The 25630-nt window shown below is 39.8% G+C and overlaps 1 protein-coding gene across 5 annotated transcripts in view; it reads left to right on the forward strand.

Moving 5' to 3' along the window:
• Positions 1–269: 269 nt before the first annotated feature.
• The window catches only part of TENT4A (terminal nucleotidyltransferase 4A), a 59954-nt gene continuing 34593 nt past the window's right edge, over positions 270–25630 (forward strand). For 4 of the 5 annotated variants that reach the window (XM_027643956.1, XM_027643957.1, XM_027643959.1 and 1 more), the window contains exons 1-7: positions 270–1419; positions 15076–15199; positions 16949–16995; positions 17857–17977; positions 19540–19647; positions 20340–20468; positions 21577–21790. In XM_027643956.1, coding sequence (XP_027499757.1) covers positions 599–1419; positions 15076–15199; positions 16949–16995; positions 17857–17977; positions 19540–19647; positions 20340–20468; positions 21577–21790 — 1564 coding nt within the window. In that variant the 5' untranslated portion in view covers positions 270–598. The remainder of the gene's footprint in view (positions 1420–15075; positions 15200–16948; positions 16996–17856; positions 17978–19539; positions 19648–20339; positions 20469–21576; positions 21791–25630) is intronic. The other variant, XM_027643958.1, reaches the window with a different exon arrangement.

The following is a 25630-nucleotide window of genomic DNA, read 5'->3' on the forward strand; positions in this document are numbered from 1 at the left end:
ACCCTGTGCAATGTGCTCTAGGACAGCCCTGCTTGACCAGGGAGGTTGGATAAGACGACCCATTCTGTGAGATACGGAGGAGATGCCAAGCACGCTCCCGCTTCCAGCAGGATACCCAGCTGCTCTCCCGGCCCGGGGCCACGCACAAGGACGGCCGCTCTGGACGCGCCGGCGCAGGCGGGCGGGCGGCCGGGGCGGGGGAAGCATTCCCAATCCCTTTTCCCTCCCGCTCCCCGCGCATGTGCGGTTGCCAGGGCGGCCGTCTCCGGTGAAGGTTTAAAATCTGCGGGACATGCGCAGTGCCCGTTCTGGCCCGGGCGAGGGGGACACGCCACATTGGAACGGCGAGAGGAGCGCTCCGGGCAGCGCCGGGTACAGTTCTCGCCGCCTCCGCTTCCTCTCGAGCCGCGCTCGCCTCGCCCGGCTCTGCGTCCAGCCGCTCTCCCTCCTCCCTCCCCGCGACACATGAGGCCGCTGCCGGCCCGCGTCTAGCGCCGCTGCCGGGCCGAGCGAGAGAGAGAGCGAGCGAGCCGGGGAGCGGGCGGCGGCGCAGCGCTCTGGCCGGGCGGTGAGGGGCGGCGGCGGCGGGCGGGCGTGGATGGATCCCCGCGTGGCCTGGATCCAGCCCGAGCAGAAAGGACCCGCGAATGCGCTGTGGATGCAGATCTGGGAGACCTCGCAGGGCGTGGGGGGCCGGGGCGGCGCCAGCTTCCCGCACTACCTCTGCCTCAACTCCCCGGCGCTGGACTCCGCCGCCTCTCCGCCCCGCGGGCACGGCTGCGTGCGGCTCGGAGCGCCCGGCGACTGCTGCTCCTCGTCGTCGCCGCCTTCGCCCTCGCCTTCCCCGCCGGCCCTGCTGACCGGACTGGTGCCCGCTGCCCCCGCCGGCCCCGCGGCGGTGAACGGTGGCGGCGGCGAGGGAGGGCGGCGGCTGCAGAAGTCGCCGTCCGTGTCTTCCTCGTCCTCCTGCTCGTCGGTGGAGTCCGGCACCGAGAGCCCCGGCTTCTCCTCCTCGGGATCGTGCAGCGGCGGCGGAGGTGGCGGCTCCTCCTCTTCCTCCTGCGGCCCCCGGGCGGTGGCGGTGGCTCCTCCCGGGCTGCTGGGCAGCGGGGCCGGACCCGGGGAGTTTTTTAACTTCCACGAGAACAAAGTGAACGCTGTGAACGGGCACCACCAGCCGCCGCACCTGGCGCGCAGCCCCCACCCGCAGCCGGCGTCTCCCCAGCAGCACCAGTACCACCCGGGCCGCAGGAAACGGGAGAATAAAGCCAGCACCTATGGGATGAATTACCTGCTCTCGGGCAGCCGCGGCGTCGCCGTCAACAACTCCCCCCACCAGCAGCGGCAGCCGCCTCAGCCGGCGCTTCAAAGCCCCGGCACTCCTTGGAAGACCAGGAAATACAGTCCCGGCGTGCAGGGGTGAGCAGCCGTGGCCCCTGGGGCTGCTGCAGCCCCAGAGGGAAGGGGGGCCTCGGCCGCCTCTACTGGGGCGCCTCCGAGCTCGGGGGCGTTGGGTTGGGGTCACATGAACTCCTCTGGAGCCGACCGCCGCAGCGAGGCCGAGGGTAGGAGGCGGCGGGGCACAAACCCATGCTCTTTCGTAAATCACCGTGCTCTTTTATAAATCACCTTGCTCTATGCCGGCCGGGTGGCTCCTGGACGAAGTAGCGATTCAGACAGGACCAGGGAAACCCTGGATACAGGGGGTTAGGCCTTACCTTGTAGTAGGTTGAGAGGTGAAATTGCCAGGCCAATATCAGAGGTCACCTGCAATAAATAAAGCAAGGATGGGTGAGGGATGCTTGTCAAAGCTCCCAGGGGCCAATCCGGATTGTAAGGGGAAAGTGGAAGGCTTCAGTTCAGTGGAAGTCAAAGAAAACCTTTGTACTCATTTTTAAATGACTCTGCTTAGGCTGTAGCAAACTGGTTAGCTCAAGGAGTGTTAGGAACATCACTTGAAAGGGAGGTGCTGAGTTCTGTCTGAAATAAGCATGAAAGTCGTTGTGATCTTAAAACATGTCTCTCAAGTGTGTTCTAGTGCTAGCATGAGTTGAGCCAGCCAGTATCTGAACTGAAATCTTGTCTTTCGAAAGAGAACACTTTTATGAAGTTTACCCTATCCTGTGGCCATACCTTTCTCATATATATATGTGGGTAGTAAGGCTGAGTATTCAGCTTGATCTGATTGGCGTGGAGAAGGGACTAAACTTGAACAAAGCCCCTCTGGGACGCTCAGTGTGATTGCTGTATTTCACCTGTCAAGTTTCATTCAGTCAAGGCAAAATGTTGCTTTCTAACATTAAGGTTATTTTATTCTTGGAAAAAGTACTAGCTGCCTTGACTGACCATAGCAGATTTCTTATGTCACTTCAAAAATAGTTTCTTGCAACTCCTAAAATCCAAGACCCTTGGATACCTGTGGAGTAAAGGCACTGCATATTTGTAGAGGGGAAATGGCTAAAGATAACAGGATGCCCTTTGAGAACTGGGGATTTTTAAGTGAGAGATTTAACTTAAGAACAGCGTCTTCCTTTTCTCTTTTGTGTGCTACTGTCAGGTGTTGAGTACACTAAAGTTATTCTGAAGTATTAAAAGATATTTTTAAAGTTCTGTTTTTGCAAACCAAGGCCTCTCCTAGGAAGGACAAGACTTGTGACTGCTGCTTTTTAATTCCAGACTGACACTGCAAATTCAAATTACTTACAGGAAGCTAGAATTGGAATCTTTAAGAGGGTTCTTATGCTAGGAGCTCTGGGCCCTATACTATATATTCAGATGTACGTCTAAAATTCCAGCAGTATCTTAAAAATAGTGTGAATTTTTTGGGTTTTTTCCAAAGAGATGGAGTAGAGCTGTGAGTTAACTTTTTAATTTGTCTGTGTAAGACAAGTAGATATCAGTGAGGCAGATCTCCAGGCAGGCAGAGGAGGGAGCTGCCTAAGGTCACCCAGCAGATCTATGGCGAACCTGGGAATCAAATACAGGCATTACATGTTCTGTCCTGTAGTTGTTAGGCAGCACCACCTATGCCAATCACATGGATTTACATTTAATCTTTTGCCCTTTTGTTTTCTGTTAGGTTTCCTTTAATATTGGTTATGCCACTCTTCAAGTATAACTTTATAGAGAATCCGTACGTGAGAAAATTGTTTAGCTGAGATCTGGTTGCACTGTTCAGTTCTGTAAACACAAGTAGTTCTTTTGCTGATATTTTAATGACAAGTCTTGCTAAAAAGCTTTGAAAGTGGAAGGTGTGTTTCCTGGTCTTCTGTCAAGGATCTGTGTTACTACAGTGGGACCTGATTGTAGGAGTGGGGTATCAGTAACCTACAGCATATGTGATCCTGTAGTTCCAGAGCTTTCCTTGAAGTAGCAGGGAGGTAGTGCTGAAAGAGAGCATCAATGCTGAAACCATAGACCTAATATGAGAAGCAGTTTCTGCCTTAGAGTTCTGTTACCCAAGGTGAATCTTGGACAAGTGTGTATTCTAGAATAATTTTCTGTTTGGTGCTAGTAATTTTTTATGAATTACTTATATGATTTAAATGAGAATACTGTCACTGATAGGGTGGATTTAGGTATCTATCTTCTGTAGTAAGTCATAACTACTGCTGAGTTTAACATAATTTTCCTAAAGCCTGACTGGTGTAGGTGATGCAAATAAAAATTACAGTGAAAAGGCTGGAGTGGGAACAGATCCCTGCAGGACTTTCTTGTGGGTCCTTTATATTCCTGTTTAGCTGCCTGCTGTTCCTGGGAACTGTCAGCCTGGTCCTGAAGTATCACTTCGATATCTCATGACCTATTGATAGAGCATCTTCGGTAGTGCCAGACTGGTGTATTCAACTCTTGACAAATGTGATCCTTAAAATCTTCAGTTGCAGTCTGATTTGGGCATCAATTATAGGAAGAAAGACTTGATCATAGATGCTATTATGCTTACACTGTACATGAATGGTAGAGCTTATTCTGCTGTGAATATTGCTATCAAAAGAAATGTTTTTCTGCAACGTGCTGGAATTTCCAAGTAATATACAGTAGCTCACGGTGTTACTGTGTTGTCTTTTGGTAACAGCCTAAGAAGGATAATCTCTGTTTGCCCTCTCCCAGGCTGCAGCAGTACTTTTGATGAATTGTTTGCGTGCTTTGAAACAGTACTGTGCTCTCTCTGCTTTTGCATTCAGAGCTGGAGATGGTCTGTAGCAGTACAAGTCATTGTAGTTTTTTCTCAAGTTGCTCATAGTCAGTGGCTTTGTGATGGTAGGTGTGGTGATGTTTAGGAACTTTGTATGCAATAAAGTCTGCGTTTTGCTCTGTTTTTATACAGCATTCCTTTTCTTCCAGTGGACTCGTGCTTTCAGCACTTTTTGACAGCAGCATGGCAATCTTTGAAAAGGAAATTTTCTTATAAAACACAAGTGTGAGTAGCTGTGCTTGATTAGACTTCATCCTAAAGCTATACTTCTGGATGCCCTAGATTGTTCTGTGTCATGCTTTTACAGAATTTTGGGAGGTAAGGTATGAGGAAATTGAAGCACTGGAATAATATGGCTTCAACGGTGTGATTAATACGGCAAAGTGCAAATTCCTATATGCCTGAGTTTAGTTTAGGACTACAGATGACAAAATGATTGTTTTCAGGTGCAAGACAGAGAAGTTTTCTTTAATATTATGAGGTTAGTCCATACTGTTGTGACTGTTCAGAGCTACATGTTGTTTCTTGGTACTGTGAAATATTCTCTTGTGTGGTTTAAAACTATGCTTAGTATCTTAGGGTCTGAATTCTTTGTTAAGCAAATACCTCCTGTTCCTGTAAAGACTATCTTAAATATAAGCATCCAGAGAGTTTAAAGGTGCTCAAATTTTATTTCGTAGTGTGGCATCAAGCTATTCTAAACTTTTTACTAAGGACTCACAGGTCCCACATTTGGACACAGAGCTAATAAGAGTGCTTTCTCTTAAGATGTAGCGAATAGCTTATGAATCGTATAAAATCATATCAGATTTAATTATTTTGTTCCTTAGTATGAATTTAATGAATTAAGTAAAGAATTAAAGCATTTTTAACAGCATGAGGCTGTTCTGCTTAATGCTTTCAACTAAATGTTCAGACTAATTGTAGATGTTGATTGAGATTAGCAGTGAAATACCTGGCATATCTGCTTGGCACATTACAGTGCTGTGCAGAAACAACAGAACTGGCTTGTTGAGGATTAGTTTGGGTACCAGAACTGTTATGATACGTTGGAATGGTGCTCTGCCTGGACTAATTAGTGTTGCATAGTGTCTGATGACTTACTGCATTCGTTTTTTGCCCTACATAGCTGGTTGTCTTTAATCATCTCCTGATAATGGCACAGAAATTCTGCTGTAGAGCACAAGAGTGCAAAGACCTCTGCAGTTCCTTAGGCTGAAGGAGGATTCAGGCCAGCATTCCCTGATGACCACAGCAGGTACCTAGGGAGAGTTCTCATAAACAAGGTAAGCTTATGACAATGCTTCCCCAGAAGACTTGCTTTAGTGTTCACCAGTTTGCAGCTGAATGGTACTGTGTAAAAAACGTGATCTCTAGAGGTGTGGTGGTGCTACTGTATGCTAAGCCTGTATTAGGTTTTCTTTATTTCTTCACCTGTATGAAGTGTTTCTAATTCCCATCTTACAGGGTTTTTTGCTTTTTTGATATATTGCTGAACTTTGACCAAGATAAATTATGGGCTTGTGGAATGCACTGTTAGAAATACATTGCTTCAGGACCTTGCATAGCTTCAGTTGCGTGTTTGTCAGCCCTTGCATCTTATTATGCTGCTGTCAGAGCTGTCAGATGTAAACTAATGTGTAGGGATGCCACATTTTTAGCCCCTTTTGCAACTTTTGTTTTCTTGTCCTTTGAGCTGGAAGAATTTTGGAACCTCTATGATGCCTTTAGTGTCTGCACTGGAGTGTCCAGCTTTTGTAAGGGCTTTCTCAAGGGCGGTTATTCTTAACTTATCCCGTAGATAACAGTGCTGTCTTGCTCCAACACCTTCTGATAAAGAATCAACACAGTAGGCTGTGCTTCATCCACACTGCTGTTAAATCCATGGTGTCTGCTGTCTTCAGTGTTAGGTGGGTACCTGTAGTAGAGGCGTTAATGTAGCAGGCAGGTAGCACTGGTGCTGTGCACTCAGTTCTTGTTTTGTTTGACTACAAGATCAGGGCAGAACTAGGCAGTATATACTGTAGTATGCAAGGAGGAGCGTGGGAGTAGTTGGTTGTTAGTCACAGTAAATTTCTGGAGAGAGCAGCGGGATGTAGTTGAATGGATTGTTTTCATGCCTAGAGGCTGGTACACAGCAAAGTTCAAGGGTAGTTGCTGGATGAATATCAAAAGAACAGAACATCTGTTTTTTCTGTGGTCAGGTAAGTTGACTAGAGTAGGTAAAGCCCAAAGTTTCCTTGTAAAGTGGATACCTAGCATGGATAGAGACTGATGCTTTTGGCAGTGGAATGAAAGGACTGTTTTGGCAGCAGTAGACTGAGAGTCAGTAGAGGTACTAGAGGTCAGAAGGGCTGAGCTACAGTGGTAAAACATGAGAAGGCTTTGCACGACAGGTGCTCACATCTGTGTATAAAGGAGAATGGGACATGTTTGGACCAGTTTCATCCTGGCATCAGCTTCATGATGTTTTTGCCAGTTGTTAGGCTTTGGCAGTAGAGATAATTGGCATTAAGAACATCAACAGCTGTACGGGGTGAGACCATTAGAGGACAGTGCCAAATATTGGTAGAGGAATAAATCAACATGACCCTGTGGTGATATTTCCTGGAAGCATCTCTTAGCTTTAAATGATGTATGGTTCTTGGACTACCTGGGCTACAGGCAATGCATTGTTACTTACTGTGGATTTTGCGTGTGAATGTCTTGATCTTGTATGATCTGGGATCAGAAGTGACCTGTGGGTAGATGTTCCTTGGTTAAGCTATGCATTATGTAAGGATCCCTTTTTTTTTTTTTCCTGAGGCTGTCACTAGGATTGTAGTTGCTGCCAGTCACAGCTCTGTGCATCACTGAGGCAGTCCATGAGTGTTCTTTGCAGCTGACTTGAAAAAGGAGTGGGAAAAGTTGAATCACCTGACAGTTGTCTTGTTTTCTACTCTGTTTAATCATTTCTTCTGTTGAAACCATTTTCTGCTTCTGGATGTTTTTCCCTTCTATATGCTTTGCAGTTCTGGTTTATCTTTGGGACTTGCATGCACCAGTCCTGTGTGTGATAGTGTCGTGGTGTACCTGCACGTTGGGCTGTCTTGTTCTATCTTGTACTTTGTTTCCTGATTACTAATGTGAGACTTACGTGTTGTTTTTGTGCTTTGAAGCTTCACTGGTGATCTTCCTTTAATACGGAAACTGAGAGATAGAGCTGTTTGTTTTTTGTTTAAAACAGTTCTTTATCAAGTCTTCACCCTCATATCAGCTTAGTTTCTTCATAGCCTGCATAAGGGCATGTGGGGCCATTGTCAAATGCTGTTTGGGAATCCAGATAGATAACAGATTTGCCTTTGTGGATCACTGATTCTTCAAGTAGCTCTTAATGTTTTGTTAGGTTTGGTTGGTTTTTTTTGTGACACTACTACCATTTATGCTAGCTATATTAGCATCTTGATACAGTCATAACTATTTGTGTTGCATTGATTCTACTTTTGGCTACTTTGACTATTTTGAATGTAAAAACTAATGCTTTTAAATTAAAAAAAAGATAACTGCTTAGTGTTATTCTGATACAAATGCAGTATCGAGTGAGTGTAACTTGGTGAATACCAAATTATCAGGAACAGATTTTTTTATGGAGTATTTTCTACTGAAAAGTTGGCTTGTGATAAGTTCTCTCTATGTAGTTATGGATCAGGGAAACCTCTGAAGGATTAAAAAAAAAAAAGAAAAAACTACTAGCTTCTCTGCGTGTCACACATTGGGATCACTTGACTTTCTCTGTTCTGATCACTTAATTCACTTAACAGAAGCAGGTTTTGGGGCTCTTGAACTAGTTTAACCTTTCTCAAGCATAGCTTTGCATCTCATTAAGTTGTTCCTCATAATCGTTTTTGATATCCTTAATCTTCCAATCCTCTTTTCCTCTTTGTACATGACTTCAGGGTTTCTGAAGACATCTTCTGATGGAATCCTGTGACAAGGTGGTAGAAGCTCTTTTTTCCCCTAAAACATGATTAGTAATGCTCGTTTCTGCTAAACAACCAGTGCGATCTCTTTCATAGTCACTGAAACAGCTTATTCTTTTGGTTACGATTCTTAACTTAAGGAGCTTCCTCTTTTATATGGTGAACTCAGCAGTACTGAAACCCAGAGAAGGCTTTTCTAGCTTTTGTTGCCTTGCAGAGATGCTGACTTTGAATGTGCAGGGTTTGCTGCTAGTGGTGCTTTGATGGATACATTTTGAATTAGATTCTGCTCCTTGGGATTATGTCAAGAGTTGCTTCTCTTAAACATTTCAGTGGCTAACCTAGTGTAATGCATAGTTGATCTGCGTGGGCATAATTAGTCTCTCATCACTAATGTGTTTCTTCTCTTGTGTTTCATCTGACTTGTCTGGGATGTTAATCACTTGCTATCTTTGGGCATTTGGAAAAGAATGGTATTACGACAGGAATTTTGGGGTTTAGTGGTTCTGTTTATTGGCATAGCAAACTTGCTGATTCAGTTTCAAGGTTTAACATATGGTGTTCTCCTTCACTGGTACAACAAAATAATTGTGGTATTTTCTTGGTGGTGTGGTGAAGTCCAGCAGTCCAAGTCAGGAGTAATGTACTTCAGAAGCTTACATAGTGGGTCTGTTTTGCCATGTATTAAACTGGAGATGTACATCTGCTTATTTTTTATATTTTTTTATAATGCAGCTTTTTCAGAGGACATCTAACCATTAATAATGTAGTTGCTTGAGTTATATTGGTTTGATGTAGTTTGCAAAAATACATTAGTTTTTGATTCTTTTTCAAAATGCAAACAAATTCTGTTACTTAAGTCTGGAAATTTGCAGTGTAAATCAGTCCAACAAGCTTAGTTTCTTGAGCACATCAACTATTAAAGTGTTCCTAAGAGGTAAAATCTAATTGGCAAGAAATTTGGTCTAAAATTAGGACAGGCTTTGACTTGAAAGACTGTGGGGCAAAGGGGAAGCTTAGAGGGGAAGTAAGAACAATATGGTCTCTTGTGGAAAAGGTACAGTATATTTTATAAACTACTCTTTGTTCTGTGGATGAAAACAAAAGTGCTTTTTTCTTCCATTCTCTCCGTAATAGTTAACTTGCAAAGTAAGCTTGATTCTTATTTGAGTGTGGTGTTTAGGGTACCTGTCTGTAAAACATTTCACAGCTCTGATTTGTAAGTTCTATATAGTTGAGATTTCTTTTTTTTTTATTCTACCAGTCTTTGTAGTTTTCTACCTTCCATACAATTACAGTGTCAAAGATAATTGCTGCCTGAATTACCTAGTAATATGAGACTGATTTGCTGCAGCAGTGTAGTCTGAATGTAACACTGTTTACATAGTTTTTCTTATCTGTAGTCTTAGAACATTGCATATGGTATAGGCTACTACTGCCTGAGCCTTACTGGTGTTGAGGAGGACTAGTATACAAGGCTAAAGGCATCTGATGGATGTTGTGAGTTTAGTGGGAAGAGAAGAATTTTAAGTTCATCTCCTCTTCATGGTCATTGTTTTAATTTTGCAACTTTTGCAGATGTCCTAATTTCAGATCATACTGGAAAAGTCCGTGTCTCAGAATATACAATTTCTTTCACATTTCTTTCTTTATATATGTGTTCTCCTTTATTTCACTGAACTGTGTTCCTTAGACTGTAAGACTGATTTCAACTACTGAATGCATTTTGATTGTTGTAGTGTGAGATTTCACCTGCATTTCCATGGTAATGCAATTGTGCTTTGCTCTAGTTGTAGGTGGTGTAGTTCAACAGATTTCCAAAATAGGTGCAGTGACTGCTGTACCTTTCAATGTTTCAAGACAGCAAAGTCCTCACATGTGTTTTGGAATTTGTGCTTCATTGAAAGAACGTATTCTATGTCTTGTAACCTTTATTTCAACAAAGATTCTGTTGAAATACTGCTTATACCTCCCCATTTCTTTACTTCCCTTTCCTACGCACCTGTAGTGTTACACCCACATGCTTTAACTGTGTCATCTTTTCTTTCCTTTTATAACGATTCTTTGATTATGTGTTAGACTCTGGTTAGAAAAATACTCATTCTAGTAAGTAGAGGATATGTTATTAAAAATAATTGGTTGTTCCATATAAAGGATGCAGTCATGTTTCTGTCTGTTCCTTTAGAATAAATTCATGTGCTTAATAGCATAGACATGCTGAAAAGAAAGAGGCTGCTTACTTGAGGGAACAGTCTCTGTAGCTTTTCATTCACCTTCTGATTTGTTGATGCTGTTTGAGTATTTCAATTCCAGTGCAATGAAGTTAGCCCTTGAAGTAATAAGTCAGTCTTATGTATAATAATAGTTCTAGAATAAAGTACATGCTCTCCTTTGTTAGATACCTGCCTTTAAGGAAAAACCGTTACAAAAGTCTGAGAATGTCACCTGAGTTTTATTTTAACCTGGAGAGCAGAAGTGCGTCTGCCTTTCCTAAACCAGTAAAAGGGCTGATTTTTTGATAAACAGAAGGCGTTAATTCTGTTGTGTAGCTCAGCCCGCAAGGAGCAGATGCTTGCTGTGCTTAGCCAGTAACAGCATTGGTGAATAGGCTGTTAAAATTAGCAAGCTGAATAGTGTAGCAAGTACAAGTATCCTCTCTTCTTCATCCCTGTGTTCTAATCTTTTCCATCTTGCATTAAGAGTACAGTTACAGCTCATCAACAGGTTTCTTTCCCAGTGTTTCTATAAATATAATAAAACTGCCTCGTGAAATAGTTGATTAAAAGGCCTACATTTGCTAGAAAAGTAATCCCATAGGCATCTTAAAATGTTATAGAAGATAGTTAGGTCCGGGGATGCTGTTGGGAGTCCAAATTCTTTAAGAAGCCAGAAGAAAATCGAGCAAATTGACTAACTATATGTTGAAGGAAGTGCTATTAAAAAAGAAAGAGTTAGGCTGTTACTTATATCTGCATGTACATCATGTGCTGCAAATGGAAATTATGTTCCTAATGATTAAAATACTGTCTCACAGTCCTGACTTAAGAGGAGTTTATGAAAATCATAGAGGCTCTGTGGACAACATACTTAAGTAAAAGCTATCCCTGTGTTGGGTGGCTGAATGTCCCATTGTTACCTGTTTTTTCAGACACCACATTATTCCTTCAACTAGTAGAGAAGTTACTCCAGGATTAGCATACAGAAGCAGCATACAGGATCTTGTTTTATGTGTATCAGAGCTGGTCTTTTTGTGACTATGTTCCAATAACCTTGTTTGAGCAAAGATGTTTAGAAAAATGTAAACTATTGTAACATTAAATTTTCAAAAACCATCTCAATTTTGAGAAGCTTCTTCAGGTGGAAACCAAAAGGCTAAAATGCTAAAGTGGTTGTGCTGTCATGTGCTGACTGTGAGGATAGCACTGATTCTTATCCAGAAGGACATAGACCAGGAAGATGTTTTCTAAGAAGCAGAAACTGTTGGATTAAGGAAAACTGACTGGAAAGAGCAAAGAAAATAGAAGTCTGTTAAGATAGAGGGTTTGAGAGCTGTTTTACCAAGTGCATTAAAACCTGAAAACCTTGCACATCTAAAGCAAGAAACTTTGCCAGAGTCATTAGGGCTCATAGAGAGACATGAAAGGGCACCTGAGGAAAGTCAGATCATATAGTAAGAATTAAAGTGAACTAATTGCATTGCCTTCTGTCAGAGAAGGTCTTAAGATTGACTTCTCATGAGAACTTTCTTTGACTCTGGGCAACTGTCATTTTAAATTTCAGTAAGAGTGTTTAAATCCAATCAGAAGAATGATACCTGTTATACAGCCGTGTCTTGTGATATATGCCAAATAATTTCAGAGGAATTAGCCATGAGTATAGTTTGAACTCTAAATCATTTTTGATTATCTAGCCCTTTGCTGTTGTCCCACGCAAACTGAATCATTAAACAAAGTACTGTCTTGCCAGTGCAAAGTAGAAAATATGAAGCTGACTTCATAGTACAAGGTAGATCAGGGAAGGAAATGTAGACTAGTGATGGGTGGTATTCTTCTTTCATGATACGATTAAGAATTGTGACAGTGTTAATCATCTGAACAGAAGCTCTGTGGGGCATTGAAGTGAGAGTGCTTATGTGTTGGCTGTTTCTCTGAGCTCACTGACACACTAGGGGCTGCTTTTGAAAGGCTGTGCTGCGTATGGTAGAGGTTGCAGTGCACAGGGGAACTCAGACCCCTTTTATTCTCCTCCTCTAATACAGGATGGCTACTATAAATGCATTTTTTTTTTTTCCAGAAATGTCTCCTGTAGTGGTTGGATGGTGCTGATACTGTAACAAAACAGAACTTGCTTGCATGAGCAAACATAAAGAAAGGGTCTAGTGCATGTTTTGATAAAGGTAGTTGTGTCTCACAGGTCTCATTTTCTGGAAGGATTAATTGTTAATCTGTATTCCTGTGTTCAGTCTGATAACACAGAACTGCTGGATTTTTTTTTTTCAGAAGAATGTTTCTGAGATTCTTTTTTGAAGACTATGTAAAAACTGAACAGTTACAGATTTGCTGGGCTTATGGGTTAGCTGCTTAGAAATAACCAAAGGAAAGAATAAATTATTTACTTTATAATAAGGGAAGATTACCAGTAGAATTACTCAAGATGCGTTTGCTCCATATATTTATAAATACTTGGAGGGAAGAAAGGAATGAGAAAAGGATAGAAGAGGTAATAGAAAGCTAGAGCTGACTGCAGACGGTTGCAGTGGGATTTCATTGTTCATTAGATTATAAAATTACTGGTAAAGTTGAATTTCAGTAAATACAGAATCATGACTGAAGAAAAATAGTTCAGGCTGAATATACCCAGTGGATGGGCTTTATGTTGGTAGTTTTGTGCAGAAAACACCTTAAAGCTCCTTCATAATGATTTCTTTTAAAGAGCAGCTGTATACTCAAGTGGCAGCAGCAATCTTGGCAAATGTAGAGACAATAAAATGAAAACAGGTGTGTGTTGGACTGAAGGGCGGAATTCCGTGTTGACTCTGTGTGTGTTTGCCACCTGTCAGAAAATGTGGTGCAAACTGAAAACAAGCTGAAGAAGGTTAGCAGTGATCAAACTTTGGACTTGCTTTTGTGTAAAGAGAGAGAGAAATCAATGAGGATTGGTAGCTTGGAAAACTGCTGGTGGATAGAGACAAATGGATATGAATTGAGAACCTGTGAAGTGTTATGTTTTAAGATGAACTGCCAGTAATAACTTTTTTTGCCTCGAGAAGAAGAGCATCAGATAAAATCATTACCAGGCCACAGTTTAAAACAAAGTTCGCTTTACTCTGATGCATACTTAAATTCTCATAGAATGCCATTGTGACAAAAGCATAAATGGACTGAAAGACCTGGAAAAATCAATGGAAGAAAAGTCCTTTGAGCTAATATGCATCATGATTGGGATCCACCCCAGAAGTATGCCAAAGGAAGTTACTGGAGGCTTGGAAGGATGGCTGCCCCTTTGTCTTTCCTGCTTTTTGTTGCTTTCACCCTGTATCTACTTACTGCAGATTTTTGTAGGCAGGAGAATAGGAAGTCTTCAGTTTGGCCCCACTGCTGTTAGGTGTGTTGCAAGTATTTTATTCTTTGGTCTTGTTTTCTTGCAAAGGAAAATAGCATACTTTCTGTAAACAAAACAGGGTCATGTTAGTTTGCATTTTCTGTCTTGCTCGGAAGTTTTGGAATCAAGTAGATTTCATCAACAGATTGAAATGTTAGTTAAGTCTGCAGTGTACTTAAATGTTCATTTAGGGATCCAGGCTCAGTTTAAGATCAGAGAAAGGGCAAACAGTAATTCTAAATATGTATGCTTTTTGGAAGTGTCTTTGTGCTTTGCTGCTAAAATCTCTTTGTGTATTGAATTCTGACACTTAACCTCCAACAGATATGCCTAATTTTTATCTGTTAGAGGGGGAAATACCTATTAAAATGAGTTGCAGAAGTCTCAGGTGAAGAGTTACGAGTTTTTCTGGACTTGTATTAAATTTTACTTTTGAAAGGCTTAAGTATATTAACTGTAGATTGATTTTTGGTTTTAGGACAGTATTTGGATTTCACTGCATTGTTGACTAGATATGTTTCTTGAGTTAGAGAGAAATCTTAAAAGTATGTCAACATCAAAAGATGTCTTTGTAAAATATCACAGCAGTAGTTATTTGCTTTTTTTTTGTTTGGCGTAGCTTGATGCTTTTCCACTGAAAAAAGCAAACGTGGCATTCACCTTAAAACTCAAATTTGGCAGCAAGTGTTCTATAGTATTGGGAGATGGGAAACAAAAGGGTTTAGTAAGTATATAAGGTTCCAGTGTCAGAACTCTTCATGTAACGCTGGTATTAAAATACTTTACACTTGAGAGTATATTTAACACTTCTTACTCTGCATTCAGTGGAAAGGTCACTTCTTGTGTGAATGAACGGCTAATAAAGGGCTTGAGTGTCAAGGGAATCCCCATTTGTCAAAGTGGACATGTTCATATCAAGAAATACTCAAATGTCCTTTTTATTGCCCTTCACAGAAATGCATCAATGCCTGTGGCCTGTTTGCAAGTCTGTGTAAGCTACCACATACACAGAAGTAAGAACTGCTGGAAGAATAAACCTATTTGAAGATTTTAGTTGTTCTGGTGCCATTTCACATTTGTGTCATTACATAGTTTTTAAGATTCAACTTTGTTTTTTAAAGAAAATAAACATAGAGAAACAGGAATTGAATTTGGCTTGCAATGTTGAGCCAGTAAGAAATTTAGTAAATGTCTACTAGAGTTAAAGTTCTGAGTCTTTTGGTTAAAGAATGATATTGAATAAAGCCTGTGGCCTGTTTCTGGTAAAATTTATTGTAATAGTTAAATTGTCATTATAACTGATCCTACTTTCTTCATTAGACTACATGAAGAAATAATTGACTTCTATGACTTCATGTCCCCTCGTCCTGAAGAAGCAGCTATGAGAAGAGAAGTGGTAAAAAGAATAGAAACAGTCATCAAAGATCTCTGGCCTACAGCTGATGTGAGTGTAATTTAAGTTGTGATTTGCTTCTCTAGTAAATTGTAGAGCTTGATTCACTTAACCTTGCTATTATATTCCATGTTTTAGAAATTAACAGATAATACTTCAAACTTAAGGCAATTGACTTCATATCGCAGCTCTTGCAGTATGTGGCAGTTCATTTTGAAAAACAGGGGAGACTTCAAACCTAGATGTCAGGTTAATGAATGTTACTGATTATTTTTTCATTTTGAGAACTAGGAGTGTGAAGAGCTGTCCACTTTAAGTAGTGCGTTTCTTAAAGTAATAAAGCAGTAGGACAAGAGGGCACAGTCTTAATCTATGCCAAGGGAGGTTTAGGTTAGACATTAGAAAGAAATTCTATAGAGAGAGAGTGATCAGACATTGGAATGGGCTACCCAGGGAGGTGGTGGAGTCCCTGGAGGTATTTAAGAAGAGACTGGATGTGACACTTAGTGCTATCATCTAGTTGATAGAGTGCTGCTGGGTCATGGGTTGGACTTGATCTCAGAGGTCTTTTCCAATCTGGTTGATTCTGTGATTCTGTAAAGTGATTGTCTTATAACTTAATTTTGGATGTTAAAGTGAGACTGACTACCTATGTGTCCATTGCTGTAAGGAGTCCTGACTGTGGATATTTGTAAATAATAATGTTTTACAAAAGAGCAGTTAAACACAGATTTTCTTTTTTTTTTTTTTTTTTTGTACTCTTCATGAATTTGGCATTCAGGAGGTTACTTTAGCCCTACTTTAATAGGAAAATTGCACTCCCTGAGATACTTTGCAACCAATGTTTGTGTAATTTCAAACACTTTGTTACCCAATGAGTAAGTTTGCTCATACAAAAAGAATATCTCATCCAAAAAGAACTGTATCTCTAGCATCACCCTCATGATTACCAGATAGTAGCACTGTCATTTGTAAGCATAAAAATGCTTCAGATCACTGTGATTTCATATCCTCCTGTGGCAAAAAGTGAGGCCTCTGGCCACAGCACTGAGCTAAAGATACTGTAAAACTCATCTGCTTCATCCTTACCTGTGTTTTTCCTTCCTAGTAAGACTTTTCTGCCTTGTGGAAATAGATAGAAATGCTAAAATGACCCAATGTTGCCCAGCCTTTTCATAGGAAGAAAGAAGTGAACTTATCAATTGTGCTCTGCTCTGTCAGAGGGTGAAGAAGGTCTCAATTCTTTAACCTGGAAGCATACTAAAAATATTTGATGTGGACTGTGGATTTATCTCCAGCATGCCTGCTTTTCCACGCAAAGACACCTGCTGCTACTTCATAGTCATCCTTAACACTAAAATCTGGAGTATTTATCTGAATTATACGTTTAGATGCACTTGCTGTTTTTTAAACCTAAAAATTTGGAAAATTTATTCCCTTAAACTCTTCCAATTTCAGTAAAGCTGTTCTGTGAGGAAAAAAGGAAGCAGGAAGGAAGGAAACTGATGAAAGCTGTCAAACTGGAAATAAAAACTGAAAAGCATTTGTTTAAATCTCTACTCTGTTAGCAGGATTGGTATTTATTTCATGTTTAAGTAGTACCCAATTTCCTCTGAAGTTGCATGTGTAAGAAAAAGTGTAGTTGTACATGCTTAGTATAGTGTATAATACTTTAAGGACATAGACTATATCCTTGACTATATCCTTAACAAGTCGAGAAAACTATTGTCTTCTGAAAGTAAAATTAAGTGATCATTCATAGTTACAAGATATTTCCTTGGTGTGTTTTTTTTTTTTCAGGTCCAGATATTTGGCAGCTTTAGTACAGGGCTTTATCTTCCAACTAGGTAAGTAATAGTTTACTTTTACATAAAGTTTTCCTTTTAGAGAAATGGTAAATTTCAAAGAGGAGTTTAGACTGGAATGTGTAAACCTGTCAAACTTTCAGTCAAACTTTTGTCTAGTGTTTAATGTGACAGAGGGAAAAGCTTTTGAACTTCAAGATTTGCAATGAGTTTTTTATGTATCATCATACTGCTCTGTTGACCCTTTTAAACATACAGTGGAAATGAATGTTTATTGTTTACTGTGTAAACATTGTTTTGTTAAATAAGATGAATTACTGAGAGTGTGTCACTTATCACAGAGTTACTTTGTAACGTTGAAAGAGTCATCTCTTCATACATCTGTGGTGTATTCTCATTGGTTTGGAGAGCAAAATGTCTTACTTAATATGTTGTTTTATATCACTTAATGGTTCAATTGATGGATGTGGAAAACCTGTGTAGCTCTGTGTAAAAGACTGTTGTCTTTACAGTGATTAAATTTTCAGGAGGAAAGCACTGGAAATTTCATTTCTATGAATAGCAATCACTGATAAAAATGGTTTGGACTATTAACGTGCTTGTCAACATGGTTGGGGATAGAATTGGGCTGTGGAAGTCAGAGGGGAGGGAGCGGGAGAGGACCTCAAAGAACTCATCAGAGAAGTGGAGGCAGGAAAGTAGAATGCTGCTTTGGGTCCTAGAGCACAGTAGACTCTCTTGCTTAACAATCCTAAGAGGAGTTAATTGGGAACCTGGATTAAAAGTTGCACAGTGATCACCATGTAGGACTTGCGATATGTAGAATGCCAATTTGATCGTATTTTTTGGTGGTGTATTATACTTTAGACTTAATGGATTTCATACTGTGTTCTTTTTGTCTAGTGATATTGATCTGGTTGTTTTTGGGAAATGGGAACGGCCTCCTTTACAGCTGCTGGAGCAAGCACTAAGAAAACACAATGTGGCTGAACCATATTCCATTAAAGTACTTGATAAAGCTACGGTAAGTAATAGTCTTTGGAATACTGAACTAAAAAACTTTCAGACCCCTTAAGATGTTGGTGGTAAATATGTGTTTTTAATTCATGAAGCAAATTATATTGCTTTAAGCTCTCTGAGCAAGATTTCAGTAGAATCTGTACGTACTTAGCAATAACATGTAGTCTTTTACACAGACAGTGGTAATTGTGTACTGTGTTTGCTGGAAGGCCATATCTTGTGCTTATGTTGTCAATAGGGATCTGAAAGGCAGTATTTGCAAAATATCCAGTAAAATAAATTTGGTCTTAACGTAATGTTTTTCCATTGACCTTTGAGGGGAATTTGTTTAACCAGGGACCACTAACTAGAGCTGTCCGTCTTGGAAAACAATTTTCAGATTGTCTTGTTTCTAATGGCATAGTGAAATGTTCGAAACCTAACATTTGCTTTTCCCTTCCAAAATATGCTACTTGTGAGCTTTATTTAATTTGTGAAACTGATGAGTATTATCTCTTGCATTTATCTTGTAAACCTAACAAATCACATTGAGTATGTTAAAAGCTTAATGTATGAGAATTTTATGTTACTGAGCAAGTGATGTTTTCCCAGGCGACTAGGGGTGAGTATTCGAAACTTCTGTTAACAAGCTGCTATGTTTTGTGGTCTCCAAAACAGGCTAACTCTTGTAGGTCCAGAATATTCTTGTGGCTTCTGTTGGAGTAGCAGCACATAACAATAGCTCTGGTAGTCTTTGGTTTACTTGAGAACAAATGGGATTTTCAGAATCTGTGTTACCAGTTAGTGATGGAAAATGGCAATAGGCTAGGCTTACAATTCTACTAACCTTTCCTATTTTATTCCTTCTGCTGTTGGTATAAGATGATGCTATACCTATACATCTACTCTTCTTCATTTTCCATTTCAGATTAAAAATACATAAAGTTCAATTTAAAATAAATACTGTCAGCTGAGGTTGAGGTTATGATTTAAGATGGTTTTGGAAGCTACTGCTTTCCAGATGATGGTGTGAGGCTGAACTACATATTCAGTCAATCTAATAATTTATTGCTGCTGTACTGCTACTTCTGCTTTGCTTTGTCTCATCTGGCTTTCATTTGACACTACAGTGAACCAGTTCAGCTTGATAAACCAACAGACATTGCTTTCTGCTAGGTTAGTCTTCTATCAGTTTAGCAAGTGAATGGCATAGTGCTGGGTCAGAGGAGTTCAGTTCCTGCAGGTTATTAGGTTAGAGCATCTATTAACAGGAGCGAGTTGTTAAATTAACTAAACTTAGTTGTCTTACAAAACACTGGTATTGCAGCTATGAAGTCACATGTCCAACAGCTGTGGGTGTAACGGTGATTGTAAGTTAACGTAATTGTACGTGTGCATGTTTTTAATCACCAAACTAAAAAATGTTTACTTGTCAGTCAAGTTAGGATTGTTACCTCTTCTCGAAAAGACAGACTTGATAGTTGCATTAGTCAGCATTGGTAGTATCTCTGTGTCTTAAGCGAGCAAGCTAGAGAATAGCACCAGTGTTGTATTTCTGGGGATTCATAATTGTTTTAATCTTTTCAGGTACCAATAATAAAACTTACTGACCAGGAGACAGAAGTGAAAGTTGATATCAGTTTTAATGTAGAAACTGGTGTGAAGGCAGCTCGATTTATCAAGGAATACATGAAGGTACCAGCCATATAGTGAATGTTATACTACTTACCAAGGATGTGCTTAAATGCTTAGCTAACCTTTTTTTAATATGGCTTGAAATTTACTGCTGAAGACTATTTTCATTAATTAAACATGGATGTTTTAATTTATTTTCTATTTGTGTTCCCTTCGAGTGCTAGTTGTTTGCCTGAATAAACCTGTACACTGAAGGGACTTCTACAATCATGTCTAGATCTGCAGATAGGTACTAAACTTTGCTTCTAAAGGAAGTCTGTTTTCAAGGTTTGCTTACCTTGAATTTCAGTGATGCTTGATTATGAATACTGTCTTGCTAAACTTCCATAAACCAATTCTTCTGTAGCTACATACTTAAAAGTATCCTTTTATGCTCTTCAGTAAAAGTATTATTCAGATTGAAAGTTTTGACTATAGTAAGTGACACTGGCACTCGAAGGATATAAAAATCTTAATGTTTGGGGGGGATAAATTTTATATGTAAACTCTTCCATCAAATTAGAGTCAAAGTCTATTCATCAGCATTTAGAATAAAAAAATTCATGTTTCAGTTCTTCCTATGGAAACACTTTATAGCACATCACTGAAAATACTTTTGTATTAGATGAATTTTTGTGTATTGAGATTGCGTAGTTCTTAATTTGTTTTGGAATGTTGACATTGTAATTGATAAGACTTACTTTGCTTTGCAGAAATATTCTTTGCTGCCTTATTTGATTTTAGTATTAAAACAGTTCCTCCTTCAGAGGGATTTGAATGAAGTTTTTACTGGTGGAATTAGCTCTTACAGCCTAATTTTAATGGCAATTAGTTTCCTGCAGGTAAGTCTGTTCCTTATTTGTTTCTGTGTTCTTTAAAATATTTTGATTTTTGTACCTATGCCCTTTTGTTGTACTGTTTCTTCCGACCGCCCCTCGCAATGCACAGCTTTGTTGTTATGGCTCTAAGCGTTTGGCTGTTGGCAGTTCCTATGGACTACCTCTCAAACATCTAAGAACTTCTCTTCCCTGTGTGAAGTGAAACAGCAGCAGGAGCCTTGTGAAAGGCATAGGGGCTGTGCATTGCTTTCTGTACCAGGGTGTGTACCTGAATGGTGTTGCCTGATGGTACCTGATGGTGTAGCGTAGATCTGCCAGGATACAGTTTGTCTGTTGCTTCCTAGACTACTGATACTGAATGTGCAGAGTAGTTGATTTCAGTGTTTATTAAAATTATGAAATCCAACAGTCAGGTTGGTTTTTAATTGTGTTGTTTAGGTCTTGACATGCATTAGACTGACATATGCTGTACATAACTGATGAAATAACTGAGCTACAGTGTTACAAATGAGTCACAATGCCTTCCAAAAAATTTTTGTGACAGTACGCTTCCTACAGGTATGAACAAGTATGGAGTTAGCATCTCTTGGCAGCTGTGGTGATGGAAAAACTACATATTCTCTGCTGCTGCTGCTTGTTGAAATGTTACTATCGATTTTATATACCAAATATAATATGTGGAGATAGACAAGAACTGTATTTTAATTGGGACAGATAGATTCTGCCCCTCCTTCTGAAAACATTGAGGGATAGATTTTCTGTGAAGAATCAGATGTTACTTTGTTGCTAACTAATTACAACAATTAGTACATACTAAGCTGTAATTTAGTAGAAGCAATACTTCTTTATTGCTTTTGACTTATTGGAAAGAATTCCCTAAGCCTCAAAAAGCCATGAGGAAGGTTGAAAGAATTCTTGGGCTTCCAGATACTGCTGAAGTGCTGCCCCCTCTCGGTTGTGTGAGAGTAGTTTAAATTCATGAAGAAGGAATGACTGAGTTGAGACTTCTGTGAAATAATACTCAGCTGTTTAAATGAGAGGTTCTTGTTACCCTGTTTAATGGTCTGAAAACTATTAATTTTTAATAATCAAAACCTGTGTTTTGTCACAGCTGCATCCAAGAATTGATGCCAGAAGAGCTGATGAAAACCTTGGAATGCTTCTAATAGAGTTTTTTGAACTCTATGGAAGGAACTTTAACTACTTGAAAACTGGTATTAGAATAAAAAATGGAGGTGCCTATATTGCCAAAGAAGAAATCATGAAAGTCATGACTAATGGATACAGACCATCCATGCTATGTATTGAAGATCCTCTCCTGCCTGGTAAGATTGTACAATTGCAATACGGGCTTTGGCTCAGCTTGTGATTCACAGCTTCTGTTAGTCTGTCAAACAAATTAAGAAGCTGCACTGAAAGAGACTGTTGCTGGTGTAGAGGTGCAGTTATGGCGAAGGGCTAAGGGATCTGGACCTGAAGTCTCCCAAGATTCATAACCTGAATAAACTGAATTGCACGGGCACAGTGCAGTTGCATAATGCACTGGAGATTCAGAACTGTGTTGAGTATATAATAAGGGTCTCTGACAGCACTGAGAGACAGTAAAAGGAAGAAGTCCAGGAAATCCTGGGAGAGGGTTTGTTAGTAGGAACAGTTCTCCATTGTTCATTATGAGAATGGAAGGTGTAGCTTTTCTCACCACGGTCTGTGGTGCCATAGTTCAGATAAATTATACCATATGGGAAAGAAATGCCCCAGATGAGGTGTCTGTCCTGCAGGGGGTACTGTAGAGACCATATAGGAACATGGGTGTGTATCCATAAATATACAGCAGGGGACTGGCTGGTGGTGGTGTGGAGAATTGTTTGCATGACTGGCTTCTGTGCAGCACAGGGATCTTTAGAGAATGTCAGTTATGGTTGCATGTACTTTTGAAAGTAACTAACATAAAATTAATTTTTTTTAAGATTTGGTTTTGATTCAGTAACCTTCAGAATAATCAAGATTAATTTTGGCTGAGAGCCTCAAAAACATTTCCAACTTTAAAGTACTCAGTTTGTATTCTATTTAGACTGCCACAAGTAGCTAAAATTCCAAAACAGCTTTTTAATAAAGCGTTAGTATTTCTAGAATGTAATTGGCACTCAAATTCCATAGTGTCACATCTTGTGCGTAGACTGCTTATGTACAGCACTATTAAAGCAAATACCATGGATCAGGAGCTGAAGTCTGGCACCTTGTGAAATACTCAATATGCTGAATGTTCATAGTTCTTTAGAACACATTGCAGGCTCTGATACTCATTTGTCTAACCACATATCTGATATGTTTGTAGCTCTGAGTTTGTGTCCACCATGATTCTTGTACTTGGCCAGGCATGTGAGTGATTTTGCAGAACTGCCATTATGTCATTGAGATTTCCTTCAGGAGCTCTGTACTTACTTGCCTGAAGATCCATCTGAATAGCAGCATGAGCCACAATTGTTTAGAGTCAAAAACATCCACTGCCCGCCAGTTCTGTTCTTTCTTATCTACTGAGGACTGAAGGAGAAGAAATTGCATATGCTACATAATGTTTTAATCACTGCTAATAGTGTGTTGGAGAAGAAAAATTAAATTTTAGGGCTCTGTGCTGTTCCTCCTAGCGTAAATCTTGCAACTGTGAAGAACTATAGTTTAGAAAAAAAGTATCTAGTTGTATGGTATCAAAGAGTTGGTAAGAATTAAATTCTAGAGGAGTTTATATGGGCTGAGATAATGTAATTCTTGCAGCAGATAGTGTTTTGGCAATGGAAATGAAAGCTGACAATAGCTTGAAGTTATCTGACCACTATGTCCTATAGGAATATTTTCTGACAGCTAATACAGACCTTCAGAACTTACCTGATGGAGCAAGGAGGAAAATTATATAGAACATATAGGATGGCTCTTTCAATGAGATCACATGAGTACAGCCTCCTTAGATTTAGACTTAGTCACCTATCTCAGATTACCTGTCAAGTGTATGTAGATAATGTCAAGAATTCTGTTGATTGGTTTAGTTCTGTTCTTCCTTCTATCTCAGTACAAAAAACTTTTCCAAGGGTTCAGGTCCTTGCCCAGTTGATGAGTCATCATCTCTGATTAGTTTGCATTCAGATCCTCTCGGTGTCTAACTCTGTGAGGGCTGGTGGCAGAACTGTGAAGGAGATGGGAACAAATATTTTGGTAGAGTGGACACAGATGTCTCTTGACTTAAATTAGCATAAGCTGTTACAGAGTTTTGCCCCTGCAAACCTGTGTTTGCACTGTGTGCGCAAGTCTTTAATCTTTTTTCAATTTTTTTTTTAACCTGATCACAACTGTCTCTAAAGTTCCAGTTAAGCCTTGGAAGAAGACTTCAAAAAATGACTTTGTAATCCAAAAATGTGACAAAAAATATAGGGATAAAAAGAAGGCGTAGTAATTTCTCAGAGTTGTGTAAAAGTCCCTCCTGTAGATTATGCACTAGTTCAGCAGTGGGATGCTGAAGGATATAACTCATAAGAATGGCTTTGAGCAGTCTTGTAGGGGACAGGAACACGTTTAGTGGGATTAGTTCCTTTAAGTTGGAGGAACTGTGTTTTCTTCACTTTGAAATGGCGATGTTTGGCTAACAGATGGAAGGTGTTATCAGAAGGTTATGATGCTTCAGTTCTACCTGCTCAGTACCTTCTGTTAGTTCCCGGATTTAGAAGGAACAGGCATCAAACTGTTGTGTTGCTGTTTTGGTCGTAATGCATTTTGCTTGGATTCTTCTGGGTGCTGTAGGGTTTCCTCTGGGATTTTGAAAGATTTATTATTGTGTGCCAGAAAATGATAACTTCTGTGATTTGAGAACCAAGATTCCAAGAAAGATGTCAGGAATCCACACTTAAAGTGGGAAGTGTTGTTGTATGGATTTGAGTTATCAGACTAATCTACTGGTGATGCATTTTGAAGAAGTTGTGTATACTTGACCTTTTTAAATCATGTAACATCTCTCATCATGAGTTAGTGTCCTAGGATAGGGTAGTGAGATGAAAATCATTCCCTTAACATCCTCCAAAAGGAGAGAGTTTCTGTCAACATCCTGTAGCTGCACCATTTCAATTTCTCAAAGCAATTGTCCTATTTTTTGATGTATAAAAAGTAAAAGGATTTATTCAGGAGAATTGCAAAGCCAGGCACTCAGAAGTGTATTCACAGGAATATGTTGGAGCAGAGTAGATGATACCATCTTAGAAAAGGTTTGTGTGATGTTGTTCTAGCAGCATGCTGTCTTGGAAGGCATAACTCTGATTGCAGGTGACAAACTTTCAATCTGTGGTTGTAAAACAAGCTTGGCACTTATGCAGCAGACTGTTAGGGAGACTTATTATTTTGTGCCTTTAGGAATCAGGTGATTATCAAGGTCCTTCAGTCATTTCTGGTGTTCAGAACAGGAATGATTTTGATCTTGTTTCAGATTGTCAGTGGCTAGAGTAGTTAAATTGCTGCCCTTTAACACAGAGTTTAGAACTTGGGAGTTCCACCTCTACTGCTCCTTTCCCTCCCATCCCTTTTTCTTCTTTCTGAATTGCTGTTGTGAAGCTCTAAACCTTAAATTCAATGTGTTTTGTTTGGAAAGAAACTCTTTAACTTGAAGGACTTACGCTTCTTGTTGCTTGCTTCTGCATCTGGATGGGTTACAAGTACAGGAAGTAATTAGATTGACAACAATTGTTGGTGTGATTGTCTCTTCTAGCCTTAGTGGCTGCCCAGAATTACTCATTGCAGCTTTTCAGTATCTGCTATTTGTCATTAGAACCTGCAAATATATATTTGTGTGTATAAAACATGTTTATAAAAATACACAAATACATTGAACTTAGCATCTGAAAGAACCTCTTTAATGCTGAAACTTACAAAAAGGTGTTTACTAGATAATAGCTTAATATAAATGCGTCTGCTTTAGTTTTAGTTACCTTTACCTTTTCCGGGCTGTATTCTTAAAACTGCTTCAGCTAAAAGATACTGATAGCAAGTGGTAGAAACTTTGGACATGCTCCTTTAGGGATGAAGGCTTTGTTAGAAAGAATAAGGATTGAATTATACATGAAATCACACACCATTGTTATCTGCTAATGTACATCTAAGGATCGAAGTATGTATGTTTTTTTAAAAAG

The sequence above is a fragment of the Corapipo altera genome, unplaced genomic scaffold, assembly GCF_003945725.1.
Source record: "Corapipo altera isolate COAL_440 unplaced genomic scaffold, ASM394572v1 24b, whole genome shotgun sequence".
Taxonomy (NCBI): domain Eukaryota; kingdom Metazoa; phylum Chordata; class Aves; order Passeriformes; family Pipridae; genus Corapipo; species Corapipo altera.